General features: G+C 38.0%; 2 protein-coding genes across 3 annotated transcripts; both read right to left on the reverse strand.

Annotated features, from left to right (window-relative positions):
* Positions 1-1,331: 1,331 nt before the first annotated feature.
* vsig10l (V-set and immunoglobulin domain containing 10 like) lies at positions 1,332-9,793 on the reverse strand. Of its 2 annotated transcripts, none has more exons than XM_027153836.2 (8): positions 9,094-9,793; positions 7,326-7,655; positions 5,682-5,954; positions 4,628-4,891; positions 2,952-3,065; positions 2,799-2,845; positions 1,893-1,979; positions 1,332-1,662 (listed from the first exon to the last, which is right to left on the reverse strand). In XM_027153836.2, exons 1-8 carry the CDS (start codon positions 9,137-9,139, stop codon positions 1,594-1,596), a joined length of 1,230 nt encoding a protein of 409 aa, XP_027009637.2. In that variant the 5' UTR covers positions 9,140-9,793; the 3' UTR covers positions 1,332-1,593. The 2 variants fall into 2 exon arrangements, with proteins under 2 accessions (XP_027009637.2, XP_027009636.2); XM_027153835.2 differs by having other exon boundaries at positions 1,833-1,979.
* Positions 9,794-10,001: 208 nt separating this feature from the next.
* Positions 10,002-15,073, reverse strand: etfb (electron transfer flavoprotein subunit beta). Its single transcript, XM_027153837.2, has 7 exons — positions 14,916-15,073; positions 13,510-13,668; positions 13,140-13,298; positions 12,473-12,535; positions 11,561-11,719; positions 10,824-11,035; positions 10,002-10,714 (listed from the first exon to the last, which is right to left on the reverse strand). Exons 1-6 carry the CDS (start codon positions 14,967-14,969, stop codon positions 10,865-10,867), a joined length of 765 nt encoding a protein of 254 aa, XP_027009638.1. The 5' UTR covers positions 14,970-15,073; the 3' UTR covers positions 10,002-10,714; positions 10,824-10,864.
* Positions 15,074-17,212: the final 2,139 nt, after the last annotated feature.

Below are 17,212 nucleotides of genomic sequence, written 5' to 3' on the forward strand. Positions count from 1 at the left end.
TCAGAATCAAGAATTCAACTGTATATATACAAAGTACACAATGTGCGTAATGACTCAACACCAGTCTGCACTGGTAGCCTAGTGGTTAAGGTGTTGGTCTACCACTTGGAAGGTTGGGAGTTTAAATCCCATGTACACCAAACTGCCACTACTGTGCCCCTGAGCAAGGCCCTTAACTGTCAATTGCTCTGTTATATAAAATGTAAGTCGCTGTGCATTAAGGAGCCTGCCAACAGTAGTAAATGTAAATCTCTAGTATATCTTATTGAGCATTTTCTAAAGTATCAGCATCAGCAACGCCTTTTCTCTTATTACTTGCTGAATCATCAACAAACCCAATCCAACCAGCTCCCCGTGTTTACATCAACAACACATACCTTCATCATCCCTACTACCAACAAACCGACGGGAGTAAAAAAAGCGAGAAAAATGGTGGGACTGCCGAACAACAAACATCACCTGGTCTTTTTCCCAACTTCAACCGTTTGATTCCTGTTGACTGATGAGTGGAATCTGAAGTAAAGTGATGTTTTGCATCAGAATCAGAATCAGAATCAGGTTTATTGGTTCTAGCTGTTTGTGACTCTCAGAAGTACAGACATAAATAACACTATATCATACAAACTGTACAAGACAACGCAGATGATGAGATACAGTATAGACAGAATGAGTATTAAATACGAATATAGAATATGAACGATCAGTTATGTAAAGTATAAAGTGTGGGAGTGTAAATAACAATATTGTGCAATATTATGCTTTTTGTACAATATATAGCAGCAGTAGTGTGTGTAATATATACAGATGATTTGCTGACTGACAGTCCTGATAATGCAGTACTTATAGATATGAAGCAGTGAATATAATTCTGGTGAGTTTTTGATTCCTGTGTCTGGCAGTTTCAGTAAGCAGTTTTAGTAAGCATCCGTGGCTCATCTGCCTCAAGATTGTGTCCTGAGATGCTTTTCTGATCAGCACGGTTGTAAAGAGTGCTTATTTGCATTACTATAGCTGTCTGGCTATTCTCTTATATAGTCTTATACAGTACATTCCCTGGTGTAACATTTCCATTTGTTCCGTCGAATAAGATGGAGAACGCACAATACAACTTGGTAAAAGTTCATGCTAAGGAACTGAAGCTTTTAATTCCAAGGTACTTGCATGAAATGTAGCTTCAATTTGGCAAACAGTTTGTAAAAGACTTTTCTTTTGGATAATTTTTCTTAGAACTCATTCAGTTACAAATAAAATTAGAAGCTCGTTTATGGAAAACCGCTTAGCATTAAAACAGAAATTTGATTTAAAAAAAAAAAAGCAGACATACACAGAGGTAAAAATGTAATTTATACATCGAAATTTTATTTAGAATATGTACAAATAAAAATGAACTTGATAAAAATACCAATACCAATAATACGTCACAAAAATATACGTATAAGGAACATTTTCTGTAGTGTTTGTTGAGTTGTTCGCTCTCTGGGGCTGGAGGAAGTTGCAGAGCTGAGTAAAGAACAAGGACTGTTCATTGTTTTTGGGTTAATGTTCAGCTTGCTGAAAAATTTGGACCAGTCGAGTCGAAGGGTGAAGGGAGTGTTACACCGTAGTGGCCATTCGGACTGGGGGAATCCCTAATGGCAGCCTGCCTGAACGTTCGCTCGGTGCCTGAAAATCCAAATAAATAAATAAATAAATAAATACACAATCAGATTTCCACTTCTCATCATTTTACAGCTGGGGAAACACATTTATTTATTTATTTATTTATTTATTTATTTATTTGTTTGTTTGTTTGTTTGTTTGTTTGTTTGTTAAATTGCTTACAAATCACATACCAAAAGACTATTAAAAAAAGAAAAGAAAATGAATTGATATGTGGTGGTGAAATTCAGCACCAGATGGTGATTGTAGGCTGGAGGCTGTTTAATGCAGTTGGTCAGCAGGTGCTGAGGTTTGGTCAGATTCGGCTGACTGATTACAGCCTGGAGAAAAGCGCACACAAAGAGTTGAAGTACAAGTTAGCTTTATTGTCATTCGGCTACATGTTGAGACATGCAGTGGAACGAGATGTCGTGTCTCACAGGTCAACGGTGCAACATACATACAGACATAAAACGAAAAATACAATACGCTCTATGTTACTTTCAAGAAATAAATATAAATATGTGGACTATACAAAGCTTCCCTTGATATTTTACACCTCTGTTTTTTATATTTTACACACAGTGGCTTGTTGTTTGTGTATCATCAGGGTCACCTGATTTGGTGTGAATAGAATAATAATCAATCAATCAATCAATCAATCAATCAATCAATCTATCTATCTATCTATCTATCTATCTATCTATCTATCTATCTATCTATCTATCTATCTATCTATCTATCTATCTATCTATCTATCCATCCATCCATCCATCCATCCATCCATCTTTTTTAATCTGATTGATCAATAATCTATCTGTGGTGGAATTCAGCACCAGGTGACGATGGTGATTGTAGGCTGGAGGCTGTTTAATGCAGTTGGTCAGCAGGTGCTGAGGTTTGGTCAGATTCCATCCATCTTTTTTAAACTGATTGATCAATAATCAATCAATCAATCAATCAATCAATCAATCAATCTATCTATCTATCTATCTATCTATCTATCTATCTATCTATCTATCTATCTATCTATCTATCTATCTATCTATCCATCCATCCATCCATCCATCCATCCATCCATCCATCATTTAAAACAGAAACGTTTCCAGTTAGCAACATATTTGCATTAGGAGACTTAAAGGAAAACTAAATGCACTTACTTTCTTCACAGTTCTCGTGACAGGATATCTGGGATCCCGATTCCTTGCTACATACAGTAGTTGAGTGAATAATGAATTCATTATAAAAAAATAAAAAATAATATTAAAAAAAATTGTAGTTAAGATAGGCGAATGGGTGGCGATGTTCCTTACCTTTCTTTTTATAACATTGGTAACAGAGGAGGACGAGGCCTGCGAAGAGGAGCAGCAGGAGGATGAGGCACGGGACTCCGGCAGCAATACCAGCAACGGCTGACCTGCTAAGACCTGCAGCAGAGACATGTATTTATTTATTTTATTTTTTGACAGCACATTCTGATTGGGTTTAATTAAAGAATAGCATGTTTTATCCATATATATTTACATTTAATATTTTGGAACATCTACAAAAAGAGTTTTATATATCACACATCATTGCCATCCTCTTTATTTTTAGACACTAAAAATGGACCTAACAGAAAAATCCTAAAGATTTTCTTCTCATGGAAAACGTACTGTTACACATCACTGGAACTGGAGACTTCTTTCCTAAGGAGTTGCCTTTTTTTCCTAATAGGCCAAAACATTTAATTTGTGTCCATGTACAGTATATTTATCAACACATTCTGACCAATCAGAATCAAGAACTGTATAAATACACAGTACACAGTGTGCATAATGACTCAACACCAGTCTGCACTTGTAGCCTAGTGGTTAAGTCGCTTGTCTACCAATTGGAAGGTTGTGAGTTTAAATCCCATGTCCACCAAACTGCCACTATTGGGCCCCTGAGCAAGGCCCTTAACCCTCAATTGCTCTGTTATATAAAATGTAAGTCGCTGTGCATTAAGGAGCCTGCCAACAGCAGTAAATGTAAATCTCTAGTATACCTTATTGAGCATTTTCTAAAGTATCAGCATCAGCAAAGTCTTTTCTCATATTACTTGCTGAATCATCAACAAACCCAATCCAACCAGCTCCCTGTGTTTACATCAACAATACATGCCTTTATCATTGCTACTATCACCGCACATCAGAGCAGAAAAACAGGGTAGGACCGCAAAAGAAAAAAACATCGCCTGATCTTCAAACATTGCCGTTTGATTCCTGTTGACTGATGAGTGGAATCTGAAAGTGGTGTTCTGCATCTGTGGCTCATCTGCCACAAGATTGTGTCTCCTGAGATGCTTTTCTGATCAGCACAGTTGTAAAGAGTGCTTATTGCTGTCTGGCTATTCTCCTTTGACCTCTCTGTAATATCCGCAAGATTCTGTGTAAATACTTAAAACTGATTGGCATAACATTCCCATTCCGAAAACCCTAACAACAATAAAAGCAACGATAAAATACACCTCATTCAATTCATGTTATTCAAAGTTCTTCAGATCTATGCATTGTATCGCTGCCACGTGTTTGGCTGATTAGATAACTGAACAAATAAATAGATGTACAGATTAAGTTTTTAAGTTAAGATGTTTTTATTGTCATTTCAACCGTATTACAACTGATGCAGTACGCAGTGAAATAAAACAACGTTCCTCCAGAACCCTTTATCATTGCTTTTTACTTTTTGCTAGTGCAGCCTTGGGCAAACAATGCAAGACAAAAGACCCTGCTGGACAATAGACAGTACAGACAGACAATACAATGCACCACAGACAGATAATACAGACACCATGAAGATAACACTGACAATTGTATTAAAACGGCTGTACAAAAAACAGCATGGTCCTGATAGCTAGGTGTTCCTATTAAAGTGGCCATCGAGCTTATAGTGATATGCATGCATAATTGATTTAATAGATTACGGTACCATCACAGTGATTCACAAATATTTACAAAGTTCCTACCCTGGATGTTTACAGTGACGTTCCTGGTAAGAAGCACGTTGGTCCTGATGTTAATCAGGACACACTTGTAAACGCCGCTCTGACTCAACTGAACATGAGTAAGCTCCAGTATGCCATTGGAGCTGGGCAGCTCCTGTCCGTTAAACAGCCACGACGCCAAGGGAGTCGGTTCACCTTCGGCTCGACACGACAGAGTCACAGTCTCTCCGGGAACAAAGGATGTTTTTGTAGGACTGACCTCCAAAACCGGCTTATCGGGTCCGTCTGAAAATGGATAAGCGTTGAAAGAAATAGCTACTTTGGGGGAACAAATACTAAGCTGGCTATCTAATGAGTAAAGGAAGCTCGGGTTTGTCGCAACAAAGCAAATACTATTATGCTAACCTGTCCTCAGATATGTTAGCTACACATTGCTGAGTATTTCTAAGATCACCAGAAAAGTTTGTTACAAAAAATAAAAGACACTAGGAAAACAACAATGTTATTATTTTGCTTGAATATGCAGCTAGATAACAGTCTCTCTTAGTTTATAGCAGATACTAGCGTATAGCAGATTAGCTAAATGCCATGCTACTAAAAATGTTGCTCTCATTTAAAACAATTCAGCTCAAGCCCAGCCATTTTTAGGGTCATGATTGAGGACAATGTCCCATCCAGAGACAAGCTGTTTTGTGTTGAGGTATTGTTCAAACCATGAATGTTTTTTTTTTTTCATTGGTTGTTGCACTAAATCTTACCCATATACCATAGTGCTATTTTCTGATTGGCTATTGTGTAGCCTCTTTTTTTTTGATTGGCTGATAAGTGTCAGGCTCGACTAAGAACTCGCTTGATTCCTGCCCGGTTCCATAGAGACAGCGGTACGGACTGATACATTTTGGGTGCTGCGGCTTATTAAATATATGATAAATAGTCAAAAAGTTTTTCTGCGTGAGAAATACAATGTGTGGCGTGAGAGCGTGAGAAAAGACAGAAATGTGTGACTGTCACTCTCAATGCGTGACATTTAATAGCCCTGTAATAAACACATATTACTAGAAAAAAAAACACTTACACAGCACCGTGATGTTCTTACTCTGGTTCACGTTACTGAAAGGATTTGTCAGTGTCACGCTGTAGAGTCCCGAGTCTTTGCGGTTCGGCTGATTTATGATCAGACTCTTGCCAGTTATCAGGTACCGAGAGCCGTTCACCAACCCTGAGCCTTCAAAATACCACGTTGAAGTCATGACTGGTCCTTGCCTGAAGCTGTAGGACAGCGTGAACGGCGCTCCTCCCTCTACCACTTCCTGTGAAGCCGTGACCACAGAAACGTCCGTGATGAAGTCTGTGAAGATAGAATTATTTCCGTATATTTCCATTTTACTCCAATGGATAAAAATGGAGAAACTCAGAAAGACGACGTCAGACTCCGCAATACGATGTCCATGTTACAGATTCCATAAATTGTCATTCTTGTCATTCTGCATTCATCTGCATTGTACAGTTTTGAGGGCATGTGGTAGTCTAATGGTTAAGGTGTTGGGCTACCAATTGGAAGGTTGTGAGTTCAATCCCAGGTCCACTAAGCTACCACTGTTGGGCCACTGAGCAAGGCCCTTAACCCTCAATTGCTCAGTTGTATAAAAAAAATTAGATAATGTAAGTCGCTCTGGCTAAGGGCGTCTGCCAAATGCTGTAAATGCATGCTGATGCAGAATTCTGTATTTTTGCTGATCCTACATGTAACATAATTGCACATCATATTCTATGACTTCTTAAAAAGAGTGAGTACTTTTTTTCTGTGGGTTAAGCAATGTCCTTAAAATGAAAGCATCATGAATGTGTGTTAAGTGAAAATGTTGAACGTCTAACTTTAATGTTTATTTATTTATTCATTATTTTTGCTGTAAATTAAATAGGTGTACTATTTCAAATAATTATCGAAAGATTGCCTAGCATCAGTTAAAGGCAATTAATTTAGCTAGTAAAAATGATTCCTATCAACCTCTGACAGCAGGAGGTGACAGACAGGACGAAAAAGAGCTCCTTTAAGTGCTGCGCTTGGACACTGAAGGCATTTGTGTGTGGCACTTTCTGATGAGGTGCAATTCCCATTGCATTGCATTGCACTAAGTCAGCATTTCATTTTTAAAAAGCTCCTACTATTACCACCGTCCCTGCTGATCATTTTTCACTGAAGACATAAAGCGAATTGTTTATATGAAAACACTACATATACCAACATTTTCAAATTGAACGTTTTCTGTGAAAGAAGTATTTTTGTGTCTTCTGTTGCGAGTGACGTAAACAAAATGTGGCCTGCTGAACCTAAATAAAGTCTTTATTTGTCATACAGCATTGTGAAAGTCATTTCTTCACATACCCCAGCTTGTATGGAAGACGGGCTCCGAGCACAGGGTCAGCGATGATACAGCAACCTTGGGCCCAACAGTGGAAGCTTGGCAGTGCTGGGTGCTTGAACCCACCTCCAAGATTCTGGTAAATAACCCAGCATCTTACACATTGGCCATAACTGTCTCCTGGTCCTATAAGAAACTGTCCTCTAATGGTGTCGAGTTCTCTAGCTATGGTGAATACCTGTCCAGCGTGAACCCACTCTAAACCATAAATGCCATTTTTTGACCATGAATTTGTACTAAACTACAGAACCTAATGAACATCAAGTGGCAAATAATATCATTTAAAGAATACTTACTGTACACCAATACTGTAAAGTCGACCGAGGCCTCGGGATTCCCAGATTTTGCCATTTTTGCTGTGTATGTCCCACTGTAGCTGACCGGAATGTTCTGGAAGACAAGAGATCCGGTCTGATCCACTGATAAGACGCTTCTGTATGTTGGGTTGATGTCAGGAGGGTTGCTCTGTCCTATAGTCCACGAGGCCAGAACCAACGTCCCGTTCTGCCATGTCACTACAGGGGAGGTGACGTCGCTGTACGAAACTCCAAGTGTAAAGTTGGTGCCCACAAAAGCACTAACCATCGTAGGTCCATTGGGCCACATGGATAGAAAACAATCTGAGCCTGTGGTAAAAAAAAACACGTTGTCTTTTCCATGGAATTACACATACAATCCCAAGGAGAGTCTTCAAGTCTAATTGTTTTATTATTTACATATTATTTATATATGTTGTTATAATTCTATGTATCATTCAGTTAAGATTCAGATGAAATCCTTCAGCCACACACATTAAGCAGTTTCTTTATGGGTGTGTTTCCCAGATCAGGTGAAGCCAGACCTACTTTTTACGAACACAAAGCTATTCATGCCCAAAGAAACCCCTAACCTGAAGTGAGCAAATTAGCCTCTTTCCTCCGCAAGCACATTGCTTCAGGATAATCTTCTCCCTTATAGATATGTACTCGAATGTATAGATTTAGCTTAAGTATAATAAAGTTTATTGAAAAAGTTGCATAGCAGTAAAATGGAAAAAATGCAAATCCTTTATTACTTTCATTCTACCATTTTTCCACTAAAAATATGTTGAATTTCAAGGCATAATGTTCAAGATAATGTTACAAATGTTCAAATTGTTTAAATAAAAAAAGGCAATAATATAATAATAATGGTAATAATAAAATAATACAAAATACATAACAGTGATTTAAGATGAAGGATAATGAACACTTTTATACCTTTGGTGTTTCTTTCACCTAGAAAAATGCATCTAGTATATTTTCTTATAACTTAGTAGTCCATTTGTGTAACTTAAATAATTTTAAGGAAACGGCTATACATTTTTTTTTAAGGTCAAATACATATGAAATGTTCAAAGGATAAAATTCCTAAGCAAAGCTGCCCAATCTTACAGCATTTGATGACGAGATATCTTTAAAACCCAACACACTTCACACTATACAGCAGTATTAGTATTTTAGTTCTAGCTACAAACCTGTACATGAGATCTATACAAGATCTGTCTTGGTTTGTTTATGTATTCATGCAGACACATTTCTTCATGACCATAACAAAAGTAGATCAATAACTAACTAACTAACTAACTAACTAACTAACTAACAATAGGGTTTGGGAAACATTTCCAATGTTTTATGAATTAATTATCTATTGTTACAGCAATGGAAATCACAACTCACCATTATTATATTTATTAGTCAAGCTTTACATTTATTAGCTAATTACTTTAAAGATCAGAAAAAAGTCGTTCTATTAATAATCACATTAATAATTATAATAATAATAATATATTGATATAATTGTATTTATAATTATTATATAATTATAAATATTATGTAATTATATTTCTAATTATTATTATATAAATATATACCATATAATTTCTAATCATTATATATTGTAATTATATTTCTAATTATTATATTATAATTATTATTATAGTAATACTGCCTTATATTAAAATATTGATACTATAATTTAATCTAATTCATCACAATATAAATAAATGTTAACATGTGTATGAAAGCACCTGATGAAGTAACTCACCTGTTAATCTCCACCAGAGCAGAAGGGCCACTAGGCAATAAGACATTGATGTCAATATCTTTAAATAAACTAAACAAAAAATAGCAGCAGGATTCTGGATAAAATTACACCAAAGAAATTATTTTAGGTTTCTTTATGACGATAAAACTGCAAAAGACCAAAAAAACCCCCCAAAGGAACATGTAAATATACTCCCATATTCCAACAGGCAAGGACAGATGAGTGAGCTTGATAAGCTTCTTCTTGGCTGAATCGGATCACTTTATAAGCGACTCTTTAAAAGTGAGTCGGATGTGCGAATCGATTCGCAAGCAGGAATATCGGATCTTTTACGTTATTATTTGACGCACACGCGCAGAAATAATTCATAGTTATTTTGTGCATAATTATACAGTGTAAAACCTTCAAAGATGAAACTTGCCGAGTTGAAAGACAAAAAAGTTAAAAGTTCAAATACAAAAAAAGGAAGAATCGAAAAATGAATCGTAATGAACACTGTGTCGGAATGAGAACTGTTGCAAGCCCCGCCCCTTTCACGTGCTCATTTGTCTTTAGTTGTATACATTGAAAACATATACTACTACTACTACTAATAATAATAATAATAATAATAATATTATAATAAAACGTATTATACGGATACAGAAGAAGAAAGTGCACGGCTTCAATGCAGATTTTTACTTTATAATTTTACTCACATTGTATTATTTGTGTTCCAGTCTGACATTTAAATGCATCACGGTCTTGACATGAGGTCCTATATTTAACCTGTTTGCTTTTCACCCATTGGTTTCACATATTAGCTGAACATACAGCACACCATAAACGAGCCCGGTCTCTGTTGAACATGTCAGTACAGCCATCAGCCCCTAGACTGAACTTCTACATTCTGACCTCTGACGCACACATGAAAAGGACAGAGATTTTATTTCCCACAGTTAGATACTGTACAATCAAAACTCAAAACCAGAGGCATACGTGATAAAAACAGCTTGTTTCTAGAGGTCTGGTCCAAGCTGAGAGACACTCTGCAGTATATGACTTCCAAACTATACAAGCTGAAAATGTGTGTGATTTATCTACATTTAAGAAGAGATTGTGTGTGGTGTTAATTAGAAATGCCCTTTAATTATAAAGAATTTAGGGCGACAGACACAAAAACAAAGAGGTCATATGAATATTCCGATCTTTCAAACAGAAACTGACGCAGGACGGACAAGTTAATGAGATCCGTACGCTTAAATCTTAGTGCTAATCTAGGAAGTTTTCCGATATGAATAGCAAATAAGTTAACTAAACACAGCTTCGAAAGCAAAAAAACTGTTCATAGATCAGTAATCAGTTTCTCAAACATGAGAAAATATCTCTCAGCGTTAATCTACGCTGGATCGTGCAGCGAAACTGGGTGTGATACAGCAGAGAAATTGCTACAAAGACCGATGTAATGGTTATTTGGACCAGGATTAGAAATAATGATGGATTCAGTGTTCAGAAGGAAGCAGACGCTGCTACAGCCGGCTGGTCGGAGGATCGGTGAGAGGGTTGAGATATGGCAGGAACGTCCACGGAGGTTGAGAGTGGGGTTTGTGGAGACTCGGGAAAAGAAAGAGGGGGAAAAAACCTGGAAAAGAAAAAAGACAGTGACATGATCAGGTAGATAATTTCTAGATGACTATCACTAATTGTTTTAAGGCATAATTGGATCAGACAAATAAAATCGCTCTCCTTACCTCGTTGACTATGAGCACAGCTCCGTCTGCTCCCTCTGCCTTTATATCCTTCCTGCCTCCTTTAGTTTGCTCACCAGCTCCTCCACCGACTCCACTTTCATTCCAGCCTGCCTCTGTGGAGGCTCGTCCACCCGCACCACCTCCAACCGAGAGCTCACGTCCACTCCCAGGTCTCCCGGCTTCATGTTCTCGATCTTCTTTTTCTTGGCTTTCTACAGAGAGCATGAAAATGCTTTAAGACATTCAATCTACTCAATTCCAATACAAGCCTGCTCTTATGATTGCTATTATTATTAATACAGTACTTTCTAGACACTGTGTTACTCTGATGTGAAAGCCTAAACAATTTGTCTTATAAATTCATTCTTAAAACTTAATTAAAGCTTGCATAAGCACACACACACACACTTCCTGTTTTTCTTAACCACCAGCTGCTATTTCACCTACCTGTAAGATACTTTTATACTCTCTGCTTCCTCAAACCCACCACCACCACCACCACCACCACCTCCAACCCTGCCGTGCTGCAGCCAAAATTATTTTGGGCCACAGCAGAACTTCCAGCTGATAAAAATGTTCACGCTTACCAAAAGCTTGTGTGACATCGTGTGACTTCTGACCAATCACAGTTATTAAATCTCGGTTCTCATATCATATTGTGATTTCAGGTTAATCTTACACTCCAGTCAGGCTGGATAGAGTTATTCTCTGTAGTGTTGCTAACAGAGCTCATGTACCATGATGTTCGGCAGCGTGGCGTATCGGGGAGTGTTGAGGCGAAGGTCGGCGGTCACCACCGCAGGCATGTTGATTTTAATGGTCTCCAGTCCTCCGTCGACCTCGCGCACCACTTTCAGCTTATCTCCATCGAACGCCACCTCGGAGGCGAAGGTCCCCTGCGTTAAAAAGAAACCAGAACCGCTCTGACTGTCTGTGGTCAGTTCAGTGATCCTGAGAACAAACTGTTTTTCCTTTATTTCCTCCACATGATATTACATCTCAAAACATGATCATCTCTGACTCAGCAGCTTGTAGATGAAGCTGTATACTCTGATCTGACCTCTGCTGGATGAACCACATAATTACACCTGGCAAAAAGGCCGAGATTTCTTGTGCTCTAATTCTGGTGTCTGGTAATTGACGTAATTGATCGTAACTGTTAGTAATCTAAACAATGATAATACAAATGAAGCGCATGTGTACACCAGAAAGTAAAGCTCTACAATCTAGTAGTCTATAATTCTGTAATACAAAACCTTGATAATGTCCCACAAAGTCATTTTTAAAAATAAAACAATTAGCATGTGTACTAATCATCTACACACACATTTATTTTATACCACAGCATTGTTGAAAGCTTGAATCTCATTAGTCAGATGGCGTGAGGGATTTTCTCACATCACCACATGTAGTTCTGGCTGTAACCTGAAATGCTACTTATATTAACTAAAGTACTAACGTTATATTAAGGTAATAACTTCTTATACATCATATTAATACCTAATAAATAATTAAATAGTGACCTAGTCTTGTATACACACACACACACACGGAATTTCTCACTTTATAAACAGAGAGAACAAGATACTACACTGTGACACACCGTGTGTGTGTGTATGTGTGTAAGCAAACAAAATGCACATACACACCTGGGGCCAGTCCAACAGAGCGGCTGTCATCTGACCCGTCTGATTACAGTCATCGTCAATGGCCTGTTACACAACAAACACACAATGAACATTATCTGTTAACCTTCACGGAGTTCATAGAAATCTACACGGAACCACAGTGAGATCATAAGCGCTTGAAGGATATTAATGACATATTATCCACTAGCTCATGGAAGAATTCATTTAAGCTGCACACACTGTAAAGATAAAGTCTCAATGAAACTCTGCGTAAACTCGTATACCAGGCAATTTACAATAACAGCAATTCCGGGAAGTTTATTATTTGCTTTATCACTGTGTAAATGCACAATATGTAATAACTTTGTATGCTGAAAAAAGAAATGATGCATGTCATATTAAAACCATCCTGAAAGCCTTTCACCTCATTTACTCTAAAGCTCCTGTGTTATTATGGGTGAGTCATTTTACATACTATAAGGTGCATCAGAGAACAAGAAAATGCTTAGAGTAATTTTTATGAACTGTTTATGATATCATAGAGATCATCGGTGTGTTTAATGTTACTGTGCGGGAAATTCTTAAACTTTAGAGTTGGACTTGGAAACCAGTTGGACTGGACTATTGGGCTCTGGTGCGACATCTAGTGGCGAAGTGAAGCAACTCTGCACTCCTTTCAAACAGCTACCTGTTTCCCGAGGATGATGAGAGAAGCCTCTTCTTTCTTGGCCAAAGCGGCGAGGATCTTGGATACCTGCAGAGGCCCGAGAGACTCGTAGTCCTTTCCGTAAACCTCAACGTGAATGCCGCGGTCTGCCCCCATAGCCAGTGCTGTGCGGATGGTCTCCTGGACACACACAGTTCAGCACTGGTTAGTTAGATGTTTCTAATAAAAACAAACATAACATGCAAGGGTGCATATTAGTCTAAAGGTTGCTGATCCTGGATCAGACGACGGATACAGGACTGGGATGTGAACAGAAACACAAAACAAAAACAAAACAGAAAGGTTTGAGGATGTGATGGAACGTTTGTTAGAAACACTGAACGAGTGTTACCTGCACTTGCTGAGGTCCACAGCTCACAGCCACAATCTCCTTCACCAGCTTCTTCTCCTTCATCCTGACAGCCTCCTCTACCGCAATCTCACAGAAAGGGTTCATCGAGTGCTTCACGCCATCCGTCACCACGCCGGTTTTGTCAGGCTTAACTCGAATCTGAGAGAAAGCGAGAGAGAGAGAGAGAGAGTAAAGATCAACATTGCTTGGGGATTTTTGGAGAACCTTCACTTGAAGTTTATGAGGTTTTTGAGGTGTTCATGTTCTTTAACAACTGCTGATATGTTAGCGTTGCTATAGTAACAACTCATTCACAAGGACTTGTAACAGGAATGAATGTTACATTATGTGCAGCTACAAAATGGATAAAATTACAGCATGAGTGGTGGTGGATGGTGGATGGACCAAATCTTGTGCAAAAACAACATTAAAAGATGTCTGTTATCATATATTGATAAATTGATTGAGGTCTTGGGATGACTTCGATTGTGTTCTTATCTTATCATGGAGCAGGACCTTGGTGACTCACACAGGAGCAGATAATAATACTAATACTAATACTACTAATAATAATAATAATAAATAATAAATCCTTTCACAGATAAATAATCACCTAGCAGCTGTGGACAAAAATCAAGCTCCAATAGACAAGTCGTATAAAAACAACACAGAATCAATATTCCAGATTAGTCAGAAAGTGTTGATTCATTTCATTTTCTAAGCAAATCAAAAGGTTTATAGTGATTATGATAAATAAATCATTGCAGTTACACACTGTCAGCGAAGTCGTTGCCAGGTTGATAGCAAACGGTTCTTTGTTAATTATTCAAACTAAAAATAAAAAAGTATAGATATGCAGATATCAAGTGCATGTATAAATACTAATATAATAGTAAATTTTTTACGAGTTTTTCTTTACGTTCGATATTATTGAAACAGGAACTATTTTATACCTCCATTTTGAGGGAATTATGAATCCCAATCTGGCAACCATAGTAAGACCCCCATAAGTTAGCAACACTTGCTAGCCGAATGTCAGAAGTATAACAAGCTGAATGACGAGCATTTCGCTAACAACACTAAATATGAAAGTAAAAAGTTTGTTTATTTATCTCTCCACCCAAAACGCTCATGTCCGCTCTGACCTTGGATTGAAGTTTATCTTAATCTTAACCCGTCTGACCTGTTAGCAAAACTAGGGTAGGGTCCAATCCCAAATAACCGCAATCTGATAAGAAAGTGCACTAAACAATGCTACAAAGTAGCTGAGTGAGCACCCTTTGTCTAGTGCACTAAGTTACTTATTGGAATACGGCCCGTGTTGCACTGCTAAATAACCAGGGTAAAGTTCATCATATGGGAGCTTTAAAAATGGATGCATCTGCGGTCTCTGAGGAGACGTTTACCTTTACGGCGTAGTCAATAACCCGCTTTACACCGACTAGAACGCGGGCGGTCATGGTGGCAGCACTCGGTTAGCTGAGGAATCACAACCCGGTGTGGAACGAAAGTGGGACACGGACGGAGGAATATCTGTGAGACACCATAAAGGGCGGGATCATGAAGCGGACGCCTACTTGTTCAGCCAATGAAATTTCAAAAAGCACAAAGAGAGCCAATCAAACGTGTTGATATGACAACGTCAACGCGTGTCGTAGGCTACACAGTTCTGGCAGAAACAACATCTGATTCAAGTTCCGTGTCTGCAATCTAGGTTAAAGGTTATTATGGATTTCTTTGCTGTAATAAAAGCTAATTGTATAATTGGGATGAGTGAATTGTTTACTAAATATATAAAAAGGACAAACAATGAATGTTTTATACACACTGTTTATTATAAAGTTACCCAGCAAACACATAGACTCCTTAATAGCTGAACTTAACTGAACTGAGCACAACACACACACACACACACACACACACACACACACACACACACACACACACACACACACACACACACACACACACACACACACACACCCCAACTGTATGATACTAATGTGTTCATTCCAGTATTTCTGCACATGCAATACTGTTTGAACACAGAGTATTTACACTGGTGCTGCTTCTGTGTATTGTCCTGCACAGTCTGTTGTCCTGTTTTGTCTTGTCTTTTGTCCTGCACTGTCTTTTTTGTCTTCTGTCCTGTCCTGCACTGTTTGCACCAGGTTGCATAGATGCACTTTATGTATCTAGGACTACTTACTAAGTCCTTATCTCTGTCTTTGTGTTATGTAGCACCCTGGTCCTGGAGAAACATTTTCTCATTTCACTGTGTACTGCAACAGCAATACATATGGCTGAAATGATAATAAAATTTCCTTGACTCAACATAACGTTATTGTCCGTAGTGTGTAAGTGTGTGAGTGAATGAGAGTGTGTGCCCTGCGATGGGTTGGCACTCCGCCCAGGGTGTATCTTGCCTCGATGCCCAATGACGCCTGAGATAGGCACAGGCTTCAGATAAGCGGTAGAAAATGAATGAATGAATGACATAATGTTTTCCTAGTATTAGCATTTTGTTCCCCTTTGAATATTTTTTGGAAACCATTTTATAATGTTCTGGGAACGTTATGTTTAGGTTAACGCTTGTTTAGTAACTACAAACTACAACTATTTTCTTACTATTTTGTTAGACACAAATGTAATTACAATCTTATTTCACTGAAGTTGGGCAAGGAGGCCTGGGATGCAGTCTGTGTTGTAGTTTATCCCCAAACGCATTCAGTGGGGTTGAGGTCAGAGTTCTGTGGAGGAGATCTTCCACTCCAACCATAACAAACCATGTGTTCATGGAGCTCGCTTTGTGCAGAGACATTGTCATGCTGGAACAGTGTTTCAGCCTTTTATTTCCAGTGAAGAGAAATTGTAATGTTACAGCAGACAAACACATTCTATACAATTTTGTGGTAACAGTTTGGGGAAGATACCAACTCCATGTGGTCTTTGAGGACAACAATCTCCTCATCAATACAACATTTATCAAACTGTATATTTATAATCACACACGCCAGTGTCACCCATATGAGAATGAGGTTCCCCTTTGAGTGTGGTTTCTCTCAAGGTTTCTTTCTCTTCCATTCAAGGGAATTTTTCCTCACCACAGTCACCTCAGTCACCCCAGACTTGCTCATTGGAGATAAATACAAATACATTTAAATATAAGTCTAATATTAATCTTGAATTTTTGTATTATATTAATCTTCATATTATTCTTTATATTAAACTTTTGTTTTATCTTTATGTTCTGTAAAGCTGCTTTGAGACAATGTCAATTGTAAAAAGCGCCAAACAAATAAATTTGAATTGAATTTAATTATCCAAAGACTTTTAGACATACTGTGTACAACATTAACACTATATCTACTTGGTATATAAAATTATAATGGGACGGACAGGGAGGGTAATATTTTCCATTCCTTTCTTTTTTACGTGCTGATCGAATCAGATGCATTGCATAAATAAAAACGTACAATAAAAATACACCTTTAGGAAAAGATTTAGGAAAACATGGGTTACAGAAACTCTCAGCTGTTTAGTATTTACATTGCGCATGCGCGCCATAGTGACACACACACACACACACACACACACACACACACACACACACACACACACACACACACACACACACACACACACACACACACACACACACACACACACACACACACACACACACACACACACACACGCACAA

The sequence above is a fragment of the Tachysurus fulvidraco genome, chromosome 25, assembly GCF_022655615.1.
Source record: "Tachysurus fulvidraco isolate hzauxx_2018 chromosome 25, HZAU_PFXX_2.0, whole genome shotgun sequence".
Classification (NCBI taxonomy): domain Eukaryota; kingdom Metazoa; phylum Chordata; class Actinopteri; order Siluriformes; family Bagridae; genus Tachysurus; species Tachysurus fulvidraco.

Coding starts and splice junctions, on each gene's coding strand:
- vsig10l (XM_027153835.2), bottom strand. CDS start 9,139: ATGTCTTATTGCCTAGTGGCCCTTCTGCTCTGGTGGAGATTAACAG. Junction 4,892..5,681: donor TAAGAACATCACGGTGCTGT/GTAAGTGTTTTT, acceptor ATCCATTTTCAG/ACGGACCCGATAAGCCGGTT. Junction 3,066..4,627: donor CGTCACTGTAAACATCCAGG/GTAGGAACTTTG, acceptor TCTCTGCTGCAG/GTCTTAGCAGGTCAGCCGTT.
- etfb (XM_027153837.2), bottom strand. CDS start 14,969: ATGACCGCCCGCGTTCTAGTCGGTGTAAAGCGGGTTATTGACTACGCC. Junction 12,536..13,139: donor TCATCATCCTCGGGAAACAG/GTAGCTGTTTGA, acceptor GTTGTGTAACAG/GCCATTGACGATGACTGTAA. Junction 11,720..12,472: donor CTCTGTTGGACTGGCCCCAG/GTGTGTATGTGC, acceptor TTTTTAACGCAG/GGGACCTTCGCCTCCGAGGT.